This window comes from Chrysemys picta, chromosome 1, assembly GCF_011386835.1.
Source record: "Chrysemys picta bellii isolate R12L10 chromosome 1, ASM1138683v2, whole genome shotgun sequence".
NCBI lineage: Eukaryota > Metazoa > Chordata > Testudines > Emydidae > Chrysemys > Chrysemys picta.
Window position 1 is genome coordinate 127,319,649 of NC_088791.1, and position 16,520 is coordinate 127,336,168.

The window sequence follows — 16,520 nt, forward strand, 5'->3', positions numbered from 1 at the left end:
TTACTGACTCCTCTTTCTGAACAGCCCATGATCTTGATCTTGCTTTTGCTTGGGTACTTCATACTGAACCTCCCTTAACAAACTTTTTGTTTCTGAATTGCATAACAGTTAGGGTCTCTGTGTGACAATTAATTCAAACATTGGTAATCGCACAGCCAAGGGAAAAAAATGGTTATGGCTGATTATCAGGAGTGTGCGCTAAATCAGGCTATGACTAGCTATATATTATATATTTATTATTTATTATTATTATTATTTATTAAAAGTTACCCATCGTTTCCCATTGTCAGACCCTTTTTTCAGATGCTTATAACTGTCAAACTTTAACTCTTTGGGCTGAAATTTTCCATGCCAGGCATCTTTCCAAAACCTTCAGTGTGAAGCAATTTCAGTCAAAATGGTTCAGCTGTTTCCAAGAATAAGGAGAGGGGGAGGAAATCATTGTTTTGACCATGTTAAAAAATAAGTCTGACCTTTTCTTTGAACAGCTCTAGCACTGCCACGCTTTGGAGCAGGGACTTGAAATATGTCAGGGAGGCGTTGTAAATTCGGAAGAGGATAGGGATATCCTGCAGGGAGACTTGAATGAGCTTGTGAATTGGAGTATCAGAAATAGGATGAAATTTAATAGTGAAAAGTGTAAGGTGATGCATTTGGGGATGACTAATAACAATTTTAGTTACAAGATGGGGACGCATTGGTTAGAAGTAATGGAAGAGGAGAAGGACCTAGGGGTCCTTGTAGACCGCAGGATGACTATGAGTCGACAATGTGACATGGCGGTGAAAAAAGCCAATGCTGTCTTGGGATGCATTAGGCGAGGTATATCTAGTAGGGATAAGGAGGTCCTGCTTCCGTTGTACAAGGCGCTGGTGAGACCTCACTTGGAGTACTGTGTGCAGTTCTGGTCTCCCATGTTTAAAAAAGACGAACTCAAACTGGAACGGGTGCAGAGAAGGGCCACTAGGATGATCAGAGGAATGGAAAACCTGTCATATGAAAGGAGACTAGAGGAGCTTGGGTTGTTTAGTCTGACAAAGCGAAGGCTGAGAGGGGATATGATTGCTATCTTTAAATATATTAGAGGGATTAATACAAGGGAGGGAGAAGAATTATTCCAGCTTAGTACTAACGTGGATACAAGAACGAATGGATATAAACTGGCCGTGGGGAAGTTCAGGCTTGAAATTAGATGAAGGTTTCTGACCGTCAGAGGGGTGAAATATTGGAATAGCCTTCCGAGGGAAACGGTGGGGGCGAGGGACCTGTCTGGTTTTAAGATTAAGTTAGATAAGTTTATGGAGGGAATGGTTTAATGGTAAAACATAGTCAAGAAAACCAAGCAATGGTAGGTAAATAGCATAATGGCTAACAGGGATCAGGATGGAGACTCTTGCCTATATGCTCGGGGTCTTACTGATCGCCATATTTGGGGTCGGGAAGGAATTTTCCTCCAGGGCAGATTGGCCGAGCCTCTGGAGGTTTTTCGCCTTCCTCCGCAGCATGGGGCAGGGATCTCTAGCAGGAGGGTCTCTGCCGATTGAAGTCACTAGTAACAGGATTGGGGACTTCAGCAGCAGAGTCCAGGGAAGGGGTAGGGACGGTTTTATGGCCTGCAGCATGCAGGGGGTCAGACCAGATGATCATAATGGTCCCTTCTGACCTTAAAGTCTATGAGTCTATGAGTCTATCCCCATGAGAATCCACCCAGATCTGGCCAAGTTATAAGCCTTTGAAAACTTGCTGTTCACACATGCTCAGCAGTGATGTCTTTGATTTTTAGCAGCTAAAATATCTGAAGATTCCATCCTCACCGAGCATTCTCCATCCCCTCACAGCAGTTAGTGCTGACCAGACTCTGCTTGCGCTCAGGCTACAGATGGCCTGAGCATGCTCCACCCCAGGGCTATAGCTGGAGGCTCAGAAGGTCTTACCTTGTAATGGCTGTTCCCAACCACTTTAGGGTGAGATGGGACTTGAATTTAGGGCAAAGAGCCTGTATCTGCTGTGCTGTCAATGACCCCCCACACACACACATTCACTCATGCCAAGGTGGCGTGGAGAAGGAAGCCATCTGATTCTAATGCAGATGGGAGAAAAAGCTTCATGGGGGGGGGGGGGCATGGCAAAAGAGCAGATTGGGACAAGGAGTCTGAAGGGGTGTAGGAAGAGAAACTGTACCTGACTGGGTGAGGTGAGGACTGGGAGTGGAAGAGGGGAGGCTGGGACTGGGAGCTGAGGGGAGGAGATTGGAACTGGTTAGGCAAGAAAACTGGGGGGAGGTTGAGTGTAGACTGGGAGTGGAAGCTGGTGAGGGAAATAGAGGGGGTGGGGGAGGAGTGGGATTGGGAGTCAGTTGGCTGTGGGCAGGAGCACGCTGGGATCCGATGAGGAGTTTACAGGATTGAGCAACCAATCCTAGTTCTTTCCCAGTGATACTAAGAGACTAAGGTAGGATGAGGAACCCAGGGAGAGAGACTAGGACTGGGAGTCACTGGGTAGGGGGGAATGGGACTGGCTGAACAATGAGACTGGGAATTGGTATACAGAGGAGGCGAGTGAAATTCAGACAGCAAGCCCAGAGAGGGAACACCAGTACTGGCTGGGCAAGGAGATTGGGACTGAGATGAGAAGCCTTCAAGACTGGTGACTGAGACTGGGCAGGAAAGGAGAATGGAACTGGAACAAGGAGCTAGGGGTGGAGAAGAGACAGGGTTGGGACAGTCTAGAAGGGACAGGGCAGAGGGGGCCACGCCTCCACCTAGCAGCTGAGCAAGGGGGATGTCGCCGCTTCCAGGGAGCCCTCCAGGTAAGCGCGACCCAGAGCCCGCCTCACCCCATCCCGTGTCCCTGCCCCCTCCCAAACTCTGTTGCTGCTGCTGCTGCTGCTGCTGCTGGGGGAGGGAGGCGTGGAGTCAGGTAGGAAGCCTGCCTGCCCCACCAACCCCTCCTTCCCCGCTGCACCAGCAGAGGTCCTGGGCCACGCGCTGCCGCCTGCTGCTTCCCCCCCAGCACCCGGGCTGCCCTCCCTCAGGCCCCACCGCCCACGTTTTAGTCGGGGTATATAATAAAAGTCATGGACAGGTCATGGGCCGTGAATTTTTTTTACTGCCCGTGACTTGTCCGTGACTTTTACTAAAAATTAGGGCTGTCAATTAATCGCAGTTAACTCACACGATTAACTCAAAAAAATTAACTGTGATTAAAAAAATTAAATGCGATTAATTGCACTGTTAAACAATAGAATACCAATTGAAATTTATTAAATATTTTTGGAAATTTTTCTACATTTTCAAATATATTGATTTCTATTACAACACAGAATGCAAAGTGTACAGTGCTCACTTTATATTATTATTTTTTATTAAATATTTGCACTGTAAAAATGATAAAAGAAATAGTATTTTTCAATTCACCTCATACAAGTACTGAAGTGCAATCTCTTTATCATGAAACTAACTTACAAATGTAGATTATTATTTTTTTTGGTTACATAACGGTACTCAAAAATAAAACAATCTAAAACTTTAGAGCCTACAAGTCCACTCAGTCCTACTTCTTGTTCAGCCAATCGCTAAGACAAACAAGTTTGTTTACATTTACGGGAAATACTGCCGACTGCTGCTTATTTACAATATCACCTGAAAGTGAGAACAGGTGTTTGCATGGCACATTTGTAGCTGGCGTTGCAAGGTATTTACGTGGCAGATATGCTAAACATTCATATGCCCCTTCATGCTTCGGCCACCATTCCAGAGGACATTCTTCCGTGCTGATGATGCTCAATTAAAAAAAATGTGACTGAACTCCTTGGGGGAGAATTGTATTTCTCCTGTTCTGTTTTTCCCTCATTCTGCCATATATTTCATGTTATAGCAGTGTCGGATGATGACCCAGTACACATTTGTTTTAAGAACACTTTCACAGCAGATTTGACAAAACACAAAGAAGGTACCAATGTGAGATTTCTAAGGATAGATAAGTGCCTTCCAAAATCTGAGAGGGATGAGGTGTGGAGAATGCTTTCAGATGTCTTAAAAGAGCAACACTCCGATGCGGAAACTACAGAACCCAAACTACCAAAAAAGAAAATCAATCTTCTCCCGGTGGCATCTGACTCAGATGATGAAAATGAACATGTGCCGGTCCGCTCTGCTTTGGATCGTTATTGAGCAGAACCCGTCATCAGCATGGATGCATGTATTCTGGAATGGTGGTTGAAGCATGAAGGGACATATGAATCTTTAGCGCATCTGGCACGTAAATATCTTGCGATGCTGGCTATAACAGTGCCATGCCAATGCCTGTTCTCACTTTCAGGTGATATTGTAAACAAGAAGCAGCCACCATTATCTCCTGCAAATTATAACTAAACTTGTTTGTCTGAGCGATTGGCTGAAGTAGGACTGAGTGGACTTATAGGTTCTAATTTTTTTCATTGTTTTATTTTTGAATGCAGTTATTTTTTTGTACATAATTCTACATTTATAAGTTCAACTTTCATGATAAAGAGATTGCACTAGAGTACACCTCTACCTCAATATAATGCTGTCCTTGGGAGCCAAAAAATCTTACCGTGTTATAGGTAAAACTGCATTATATCAAACTTGCTTTGATCCACTGGAGTGCACAGCCCCGCCCCCCCAGAGCACTGCTTTACCGCGTTATATCTGAATTTATGTTATATCGGGTCACGTTATATCGGGGTAGAGGTGTACTTGTATTAGGTGAATTGAAATATACTATTTCTTTTGCTTTTTACAGTGCAGCTATTTGTAATAAAAATAAATATAAAGTGAGCACTGTACACTTTGTATTCTGTGTTGTAATCAAAATCATTATATTTGAAAATGTAGAAAACATCCAAAAATATTTAAATAAATAGTATTCTATTATTGTTTAACAGTGCGCTTAATCGCGATTAATTTTTTTAATTGCTTGACAGCTCTACTAAAAATACCCGTGACTAAAACGCAGCCTTAATTATGACCCAGTCTTTAATTACATGATCACATACTATTTTTTCCTCAGGACCCTTGCCTCATTAAGTGCACAGCATGAACTGCTCTGGGGATAAATCAGGGTTGCGAGATAAAGGAGGCAGTTGTCAGTAGGACCCCTGCCTCATTTTTGCAGAAGTTAGAAGGTGTAAAATAAATGAGACCGGGGACTCTACAGGAAGAGAAAAGAGGATCTCATAATGAAGGCAGTTGAAAGATCCCATGGAGTACTGGATTCTATCCCTGCCTCTGTGTTCCTATGTGATGCTAGGCCAGGCACAGAAATTAAACATTTTGCACAGGGTCACTAATAGTGTGTTCCTTTGTTTTCTCAGTGCCTGACTAGAGATTTGTCTGATTTGTAGAACAGCTGAGCACTCACAGCTGTATCTGAAGTCATTGGGAGCTGTGCTTTGAACATATGAAGTACTGTATAATGCTAAGTACCTTGAAAAATCAAATCTAGTCATTTCAAATTGGGCACCCAAAATCAGGGCTGGCTCCAGGCACCAGCCCACCAAGCACGTGCTTGGGGCGGCGCCTGGAGGGGGGGCGGCGTGGCGGGGCGCTCCGGCCCGAGAGTGGGGCCGCAACTGGGCTTGCCACCCTCCCCGCGGCGCTCCGGCCGCCGGGGAGAGCGGAGCCGCAGCGGGCTCGCCGCCCTGCCCGCGGCGCTCTGGCTGGTCAGGGAGAGCGGAGAGCCCTGGCCGGGCTCGCCGCCCTCCTCTCGGCGCTCCGGCCGGTCGGGGAGAGCGGAGAGCCGTGGCGGGCTCGCCGCCCTACCCCCGGCACTCTGGCCGCCGGGGAGAGCGGAGAGCCCCAGCCGGGCTCGCCGCCCTCCCCTCGGTGCTCTGGCCACCGGGGACTCTCCGCCCTCCCCCTGGCGCTCTGGCTGGTCGGGGATTGCGGGCCCGCGGCCGGGCTCGGTGCCCTCCTCTGCCGCGCTTGGGGGAGGGGGGAGGCGGGCGGGTGGCTTTTTTGCCTAGGGCGGCAAAAAAGCCAGAGCCGGCCCTGCCCAAAATTACTGGAAACTTTCTTCTCAAATCTCTCTGTGGTCCTCATAAGTAAAATGGAAATAATACCACTTCTCACCACACAAGGGAGTTCTGAAGATATATTAATGTTTGTGAAGCACTCAGATATTATAGTGATGAGTGCTATAGAAAAAGCCCATGAGGGAATTAATAATTCTGTCTTCAGAGCAGGGTTTGACTAGTGTGCAGTAAATAAGGCCTAAGGCCACACACTGAACAGTGAGGAGAAAACAAAATATTGAATAGCTGATCATTCAGTGAGCACCATCTAGCCCATGCACTGAATGAGGCAGGGAGGTGACAGTTATTTTTTTAAAGTTTATGAAATATTGTAACATCACAAGAGTCAGGAAGCTGTAAGCTGAGCAAGTTAGATGGAAGGGCTTTTTAAATCAGACTGAAGTTTTTGGTTTTCTGTTTGCTTTCATAAAAACCTCTTTGCTTCCAAAGACTAACAGACATTTTTGGAGAAAGGACATCCTTGTTAAAGATTCAGTAACTCACACCTTCCATTAGGTGGAAGAGCTGACCATATGCATGTTCTGAGACACATGCATGTTCTGAGATACACACACCTTCCCCATCCCAAAGTCTTGCATCAAAACCAGGGCAAGCCAGATTTGATATGACTGATGCTTTAAAGGGACAAAGCAAGCAGAGAAAAATCTTTGTTTAAATGTCTTGTACAAGGTCAAACAAGTCCACGGCATAGCTGAAAGTAGAACTTAAGTGTTCTGATGCTTTGCCCTGTGTTCTAATTACATTACAAGCTTTTCTAGTCTACATTTGGCTCTCTAATGTATCTGGGCATTGTGTTTGTATGAAATGTATCTGGCTCTAATGAGTCTGGCTATTATGAAACAACTCACCTAATGAGTTATTCATCAACTCAGTGTTGGTAAATGCAAAGTAATGCACATAATCCTAACTATACATACAAAATAATGGGGTCTAAATTAGCTGTTACCATTCAAGGAAGAGATCTTGAAGTTATTGTGGATAGTTCTCTGAAAACATCTGCTTAATGTTCAGGGGCAGTCCAAAAAACCCCCTATCAATGTTATGAACCACTTGGAAAGAGGTAGATAATAAGAAAATACCATAATGCTACTATATAAATCCATGGTATGCCCACACCTTGGATACTGCATGTGGTTCTGGTCACCCCATCTCCATAAAGATATACACCTCTACCCCAATATAACGCTGTCCTCGGGAGCCAAAAAATCTTACCGCGTTATAGGTGAAACCGTGTTATATCGAACTTGCTTTGATCCATCAGAGCGCGCAGCCCCCCGCCCCCGGAGCACTGCTTTACCGCGTTATATCTGAATTCATGTTATATCGGGTCGCGTTATATCGGGGTAGAGGTGTATTAGAATTGAAAAAAGGACAGAGAATTGCAACAAAAAACAGCTTCCATAGGAAAGAGATTTAAAAGACTGGGACTATTCATCATAGAAAAGAGATGACAAAGGGGGGATATGATAGAGATCTATAAAATCATGAATGGTGTGGAGAAAGTGAATTAAGAAAGTGTTATTTACCTCTTTACATAACACAAGAACCAGGTGTCACCCACTGAAATTACAGTGCACTCCTTTATTAAGAATCACATCTGTCCCGAATGATTTGATTCTTATACACGGTTGATTCTTACAAGTGGAGTATTTTAGTTAGTATAGAAATGATTTTGTCCCAGTGGTTTCAGTCACTATATGCGGTTGATTCTTATATCAGTGATTCTTATAAATGGAGTGCACTTTAATAGACAGTAGGTTTACAAACAAACATAAGGAAGTATTTCTTCATTCCACACACAGTCAACCTGTGGAACTCATTGGCAGGGGATGTGAAGGCCAAAAGTATAAATGGGTTCAGAAAAGAATTAGCTAAATTCATCGAGGATAGGTTCATCAATGGCTATAAACCAAGATGGTCAGGGACACAGTCCCATTCTCTAAGTGTCCCTAAATCTCTGACTGTCAGAAGCTAGGACAGGATGACAGCAGATAGACCATTCAATAAATTGCCCTGTTCCTTTCATTCCCTCCATTCAGGCCCTGGCACCTACCACTGTTGGAAGTCAGGATACTGGGCTAGATGGACCATTTGTCTGACCCAGTATGGCCATTCTTATGTTCTTTTGTTCTTAAGTAAGCTCTCTCGTGAACAGAGAGTGGCAGATACTGAAGAACCCAAGTTATTTCAACTAAGGTTGGCATAAACATCCTTTCAAACTCTCCACCCAAACAAACAAGCAAAACTTTTTTTTGATGTTATACTGTTTAGTGTTGTTTTGAGCTGAGTCTACCCCCTTGGTCAAACCATGCCCAATGTCAGGTGACTCTTCCAACTCAAATAGTGAAGACATGAGGATATAGCAACATGCTTGTGTAGAGGACTCTAACATGCCTCTATTGAGTGCAGAGATTGATATGCACCCTATAAACACACAAAAACAGAGCCAAATTTCAGCAGTGGTTGTACCACCAGGTCCTTCATTCAGCATATTGATATGGGTTCTATTTGTGGAATAAATTACAGAGCCATAGATCCATTGCTGAGTACAAAGCCTTACATCGAAAGGATCTAGGTACTCTCTCATCAGTGCATGAGGAGTTTATGTACTTAACTCTTTTCATCATAATTGTATAAGTAGCCTTTGTATCAAGTGAAAGCGAGACTCAGAAACTAAGAACAACATAACAATTTCTCTTCTAACAATTTCCTTGATATAGAATACTTTATTATTTCCTTAAAAATAAAGTCTCTTTATTGTTTGGCAGAGGGTTTATTTTTTAAAGAACCAATATTTTGCACATAAAAACAAAGGTCTCTGTAATGTTTATGATCAATGTTAAGTCAAGGAATATCATTTTAAAAGAAAAACAAATCTGAAACAGCGATCTAAAATAATTATGAGTGGAACCAGGCATAGTTTTTTTGCAATATTTTAATAATTGTATGTTTATTTTTTCAGGGCCATGCTTCTAACGTAATTGCAGAGGTTTTCAGGAATTATAAAGAGCTATTCAGAACTGCTCCACTCTAGGCAGTTTTATTTTTGCTCTGCTACACCAGTTTTCATTTTTTCTCTGGTATCCAGATCCCTCCCCTTCTCCAACCCTTCCTTTAAATAGGTTCCTTAGTGTTTTTACTCACAGCGACACTTAGTGATAGCAGGATTCAATAAAGCTATGGCCAGCTAATCCATAGTGCAATACCACAGAGTTGGATATACACCCCTGGTCTTGGTCTGCTCGTTTGCTAGCACTAGGTTGTTAAATTGCCTACTGTATGATTTTCTTCTACCCGCAGAAGGGAAGAATTTAACGTTGGGCCTAGAAAGTACATTGGGATTTAGATACTCATTGTTTACTGTTATTGTGGGGCATGACTCCAGATTGAACTCTGGTACTTTGAATGCAATAATATTTGCTAACTATTCTTTGCGGCTATTTGATGGAACGGTCAGTACACATTCACTAAACCCACAGAGAAGTTTGCAGCGTGGAGGGTGGATCACCAAACTATAAGATAAAAGGTCTTGAATTTTAAATAATTCTAACTTCCTAGCCACAGACATATGTCTCCACAAATAACATTTCAGAATCAGCAGAATGTCCTTTCAATAAGCTTTTTTTTTACATGAACTTTTATTTTAAAATTCATTTGACTTTAGCAGAAGAGTGGATCATCTGTATCCTTCTGCATGCGCATGCACGTGTAAATGCTTCCAAAAAGCCACCTGTATGAAGGAAAATTCTCCATGATTTCATACTTAGCATCTTACCTTTCTAACAACGTTTCCAAACAACAAAAACAAAAAACCACCAGATTAAATGCCATGAATTTTCTTAAGTGAAATTAATTGTGCGCTATGGAAAAAATGCAAAAACCAATATATAGTTTAAATATCATAAGAGCAGTCAGGCACAATTAGGCCTCAACTTATGCCTGTTCTTTACACACATGAATAAAATAAGCATGTGCAGGTTCTACCACTAGCCTGTTGGGTGATCTTGGCCAAGTCACTTTCCTCTCTCTGCCTTAGTTTCCCTATAAACTGGGGAATCCCGCAAAATGGGGATAATGATACTGACCTCCTTTTGAGCTCCAAAGATGAAAAGCTGTACATAAGAGCTAGTTATTATTATTATTTATCATTATTAAGTCTTTGAGGATTCAGGTTTTAGATGTAATTAAACACGCTTTGTTCAACAGGTTAGTGGCCTGTTGTGAACATGACTATACTGTGTGTTCCGGCAGGAACCCAGAATGCTCTTGATCTTGCTTTTTAAAAATAATTAGTCTGCCAACAATATTCAATCTGCATACACTCAAAGGGCCCTAAAATGCACAAGGCCATCTCACATTGGTGATGTGCAAAAAGCATAGTGTGGCTTGCTCAGAGATTTATGATTTATATAATCTGAGCCTGTAAGGAGCCTATTTGTTGCATCAAATAGGAAGAAATGGAGTAGGTGCTCACATTTCTTACCAAGCATTCAGTGGGACGAGGCAGGAAGCAAGTAATGGTTTTGTGCCTGAGCAAATCTTCAGTGGAGAGCAGCCCTTGCAAACAACATTTTTTGCAAATAAATAATGTAGTACTTATCAGCTTTGGAAGCATACACAGGACATGAGTTGCATGTTTTGATGGCAACGCACTGGGTTAACTCACTTAAAAACAAAAAACCCCAAAACGTGGATTTCATTTTCTCATTGAGTTTAGTAAATGTCACATATAATTTTACTTGATGAATGGCTGTGCATAAGATGAGCCTGAACTTTACTGCTGTATCTGAACAACCGCAAACTCTGCGGAAGTTAAATATCCAGAACAGAATATCACGTCTTTCCCCTAACTCTATCGCGGTCTGGAACAAAACCCTGGATCCTAAGATCTTGGACATGGAGAAGTTCAGATCCAGAACTGAACTTGGTGGTTTGGGTCTATTTTTAGTCTGAATTTCAAATCAGCCTTCATTTTAGGTGAATCTCTAATGCTATAAATACAGTTCCAAACCCACCAGATGACATATGCAGATTCTGATTAACATGTTAGCATACGATAATATTCCCCATTAGCTATGAATGTTAATGTGTATGCCCGTCTGTCATATTTTACAGCAGTAGCTGAAAGGAAAGAGATTGCTACCTTTGCGGGGAGCATGACTTGCAGTGCCCCTGGTGGGACTAGGGCCACCAATCCATTGCCACCCTGACTGGCCAGCATTTTGTTGTGGGCAGGATTGGCCCTGATTGGCAGAATCACGGTCAGATGGATGTGGTGTGGTATGGAGGCTGGGAGTTGGAGGGGGAAGAAAAAAAGCAGTCAGCACAGGTCTGGGAGACTACTAGCAACATACTGAGATTTTTCCCATTCATATTTCCTTTTGAGTCAGGTCTGTAAGTGTGAGGTTTATTGGTTCAGGGCATGGGCTGGAGAAACAACGTTATTGGGTCTGGTTTTTGGTGCCTGTTTAGAAATGTTATACATGGAGTTGAGCTGCTTCTCTTGGTTACACAGGGTAGCACTGATCACCCTGCTAGGATCTGGAAGAAGTTCCTCTTCAAAGTAAATTGGCCAAATTGTCATGGTTAGGGTCAGGAGTCTTCCTCTGCACTGCCATGAGTTAATAGATGTGATCTTGGGTGCCTTCAACTTTTGAGACTTTCAGGTTGTCCTTCAATATGTGGAAACCTTAAGGAGTCTGATTTTCAGAGAGTGGATACTTTGCACTTTCATAAAACCAGGGATCTATAAGGTATCTCAAGAACTTGGGCACCCTGAATTCACTAGTCACTTGGGAAAACATAGGCCTTTGTTTGCTAGGCATGAGACCACAAAACAAAAATCTACTGTTTTTGAAAGAAGCTAAGCTCTGTTAAAGAGGATCCTAGACAATTGAAGGCTAAGTTCAGATAACATTTCACCCATGGTAAGGAGTCTCAGACTCCTTTCTAGTTTAGCATATCAGTCGGTGTGAGGAAAGGGCAACTCTTCTAGAAGTGGTATAACTCTCTCCTAAAAACACAAACTACAAACAAGTGCATACTTATTTAATGAATGTCTGTTTGCATTATGATTGAGTCATATTGGAGAATAGATAGTGTGCAAGTCAGCATATCATTTCTCACCCCACTGCCCCTTCCTTTGCTACCACGCTTGCTAAATGTACGTTAATCCTCCTCTTGTCTTGTGTTCTCACTTTTCTTGCAGTCGCTGTGAGCGCTTGCCTTGTAATGAAAATAAGGAGTGCCAGAGCCTGCCTTTGAGAATAACCTCCTATCACCTCTCTTTTCCTACCAACATTCAAGTACCTACCGACATTTTCCGCATGGGCCCTTCCAATGCTGTCCCTGGGGATAAAATTCTGCTGTCCATCATCAGCGGGAACGAGGAGGGTTTTTTCACCACAAAAAAAGTGAACAACTACAGTGGTATTGTGGTCATGAAGCAGCAAATCAGAGAGCCCAGAGACCTTCTTCTGACCATTCAAATGCAACTTTTCCGCCATGGAACTGTCAGCACATTTATTGCCAAACTTTTTGTCTTTGTTTCTGCACAGCTTTGATCCCTAACATGCAGGCATCGGTGGCTATTTTTTCCCTCTGGCTGTGGCTTTTTGTTTTTTTCTTCAATTTTAATAAAGTTTTAATGTCAATTCATCTATTGCATGCTGCACGTGCAATTTATTTATCATTGTTACAATTCTCCACTTTTCTCCATCACTTAACATCTCAATGTGGGCTGTGTTTCTTATATATGGCACACATCATTATATAAGGGGCAAAATAGAGGTTCCTAGGGGCCCTTCAGTGCAACTTCTACCCACAAAGGATTGAGGCCATAGATAGCTTTTGTATAGCAGGGCAACTAGAACTTTTCTGAAGATGCACAGACTGATACATCTGGTTTCAGAACTCACCGGTGATTTGGGGTGCATCTGTGTTAAGGTTGTCCAAATTGGAACATCTTTAAGGCATCTGATTTTCAGAGAGTAGGTGGTTAACATGTTTTGAAACTCGAAGCCCTTTAAGGTGTCTTAAGTTATGCACTCAAAAACGGAGTTGCTTTTGAAAATTTAGGACTTCATTCCCAGCTGGTATAAATCAGCATAGCTCTGTTGAAGCCAATGAGTCTGATTTACACCAGCTGAGAATCTGACCCTTAGTTTTTAAGTATAATACAAGCGAACCCCCCTAAATGAAAGTTTTTAGGGCTGTTTCATCCTTTCACACATGGAACGTCCATTCAAGTCAAAACTAATGGTGGGAAAATAGCAACAATCTTGTAAGCGCATTTTGTTAGTAGCAAATAGTGAGCACCTCCCTACTCAAGTGGTTATATTCTGAAGTGTCTCTAGAGAAAAAACAAATTAAAAGATGTTTTGTTGGGTTCCATGTCAATTTTCTTTCTCTGGCTTCCAGATCAAAGCTGATAAAATTACAAGTGTAAAGAGCTTTCCCCCCCTCCCCCTTGCTAGCAACCCTGAAAAGCAAACCTGGATTCTGAAAGTCAAATCTGGTTCCTTTCCAATTCTGTATGATCACCAATAATGAAGAGGATGCAACTGGAATTTATTTAGCAATTCTACTGGTGCATGAGCCAGTAGGGACCCTAGTTCATTCTCCAGTCATTGTACTGACTCTGCAGAGCTAGCAAGAATAAAACATTAACCGTACAGACCTGGGGGCACTGTCCACATATTTTAACATGAATGCTCAGTCATGGCCTCGCATTATCCCTGTCCTATCTAGATTGCTCCTGCCAGGAATAATTTGTGTGAGCATAAAATAATCCATTGTCACATAAATACAGACACCACAGAACAGCAGTAGGGAGAGAACTTGGAACCTCCAGTACCAGTGTCACAAACCCTGACCAGTTGAGCTAAAGAAGTAACTATTACACGTAAGTTATAGACTTATATCCCCAAGGTGAGCCAACAACTAGATAGGGACATGATCATAACATTTAGCCAGTGTATTGCATGCTTCCTTAAGTAAAGCTTATCCCAAGTGTCTCACAGACTATCAAGTTCCATCGAACGTGCCAATTTGTAATGAGCCTGTCACCACCTACTTATAAAGGTACCAGGGGCTACCAGTGGCGATAGAATCAAAACGTTACATACTGAAAGCACTAGCCTGTATTACTTAAGCTAAAGGAGTTTCTAATCCTACTGATAATATATGGCATCTACATGTATGTGGTTACAAGTTCATTACCTGGGCTGCTCCCCATGAGGCCGTAGTCATCTTGGCTAGAGACACAAAAATAAGATTGGTTCTGCAGCATTAATATATACTAATTTTGGGGGGGAAATCAGGACAGTGCAAGAATCTGGCCCAAAGTACTGTAAAATGCTACAGTATACTATCATTTTATTGTGTGTGCGTATTGAGCAAGTAATTTAAGAACACAGGGTCCACATCTTATGGTATTAGACAAAAGCTTTCATACTTAAGTTTATTTAGAACTTTAAAGTATATATCATTATATAGCACCATTGATGTGCGAGGCTCTTTCCAGATAAGAGAATGAAACAACGTAAAGAAAAATGACAACCCAAGAAAAAAGGAAAATATTCAAGGGAGCATTATTTACAAAATAATCAGAGCAACTGGATTTGTCTTTATTTTTATTTTATTTTTGAACCAGCGTTAAGGAAGTAGCAGATAGCGCTGGAGCTGAGATTTGTGATAAAGGCAAGCCAAAAGGAAGGACAGGATTTGAAGGAGCAAAGATCTTGGCACACAGGATGGAGTCTGTTCCAGACTTAATGGCCATTGTGGAAAGAGGCACAAGTAGGAGAGGAACACACAAAGCGTTTAGCAAAGTCTAAGATTGCGTGCAGGAGGAGTATGAGAAGGAAATAAACAGAAGGTAGTCGGAGCAATGTGCAGCTTTGAAAGTGAAGATAAGGAGTCTGAACTAGGCCCTGAAAGAAAGAGGTTGTCCCCAAAGAGACCTGAGGACAGAGATGGTGTGGTTAGAACAATAGAAGAGCATGGTGGCATTGGAAGCTGTAGTTGGGATATGTTATAGAAGTTAGCAGAGCCATCAGAAGAAAGGTGTGAGAGAACCAAAGTATGAAGCTGAATTTTAGCAATGGGAACAGAGAAAAAGGGGAAGCAGCCACTTAGAGCCATAGGACGATGCAGTTAGAAGGGACCACAAAGGTAATCTAGTCTAATCCTCTGCCAAGATATAGGATTTGTTGTCTAAACCATCCAGCCACCTTTTGAAAACCTCCAGAACAGGAGATTCCATGACCTCCCTAGGCAGTGTGTTCCATTGTCCTACTGTTCTTACAATTAGGAAGTTTTTCCTGAGATTTAATCTAAAGCTACTATGCTGTAGTTTGAACCCATTGCCTCTTGTCCTACCCTCTGGGGCAAGAGAGAACAACTTTTCTCCATCTTTTTTATGGGAGCCTTTCAAGTATTTGAAGATCACTACCATGTCCCCCCTTAATCTCCTCTTTTCCAAACTAAACTTACACACTTCCTTCAGCCTTTGCTCAGGGGGCTTGAATTCCATCTCTTTGATCATCTTTGTCGCTTGCTCTGGATCCTTTCCAGTTTCTCTACATTCTTTCTATACATTCGTGACCAAAATTGGACACAGTACTCCAGCTGAGGCCTAACCAGCATTGAGCAGAGCAGTACTATCCCCTCCTATGACTTGCATGCTGTGCCTCTCTTAATGCATCCCAAAAGTGCAGAGAGAAATTGAGACATTCATAGATTCTCAGGCCAGAAGGAAACACTGTGGTTATCTAATATTACTTCCTGCATAACACAATCCATAAAACTTTCCCAAACTAATTTGTGTTTGAACCAGAGTGTATCTCTTGGAGAAAATAGTCAAGTTTGATTTTAAAATTGCCAGTGATTGAGAATCCAACACAACCTTTGGTAAATTGTTCCATTGGTTAATTACCTTCATGGTGAAAAATTTACTCCTTATGTTATTGAAAGTAAAGCCAGACTGATTTAGACACCATGATTCCAACCATGCAGGTCTCTGAAGGAAAGGACCATCTCTATATATTATGCAATAGAAACCTCTAAAAAATACCTGATATAACCTTTTCACATATTGTCATGATTTAAGATCCGATATCTCCTTTTCCAAGCCTAGATACAAGTGTTGTGCCTTCTTGGAAATCTGGGAATTATTCCTCTTCTGTTCTACCCATGTGTGATAACTAGTCCTGATGAGCACTATCTTATTTAAAACTTGGCATTGGTTTAATCCTGTATGATCAGTGTAATTTTGAAAGGGGAAAAAGAAGTAGGCATTTTTCTGGTAGCTGACTATTTTTCTTATCTGATCACATGGGTATTATGGTGTGTGTGTGTGTGTGAGAGAGAGAGAGAGAGAGAGAGAGTTGTGGATCCATGTGCACTAATTTCTGAATATAATATGTTTTTCATTTTTCATATTCTTAAATTTCCCTATATATAA

General features: G+C 42.2%; 1 protein-coding gene across 2 annotated transcripts in view; it reads left to right on the forward strand.

Annotated features, from left to right (window-relative positions):
* Positions 1-16,520, forward strand: part of FBLN1 (fibulin 1) — a 105,690-nt gene that overhangs the window by 53,688 nt on the left and 35,482 nt on the right. The window contains exon 15 of one of the 2 annotated variants that reach the window (XM_005299934.5): positions 12,264-12,712. The exons of the other annotated variant lie outside the window; for it this stretch is intronic. Within the exon in view, the coding sequence (XP_005299991.1) occupies positions 12,264-12,618 (355 nt within the window). The 3' untranslated portion in view covers positions 12,619-12,712. Of the gene's footprint in view, positions 1-12,263; positions 12,713-16,520 lie in introns of those variants that run through there. 2 annotated transcript variants of the gene reach the window in all.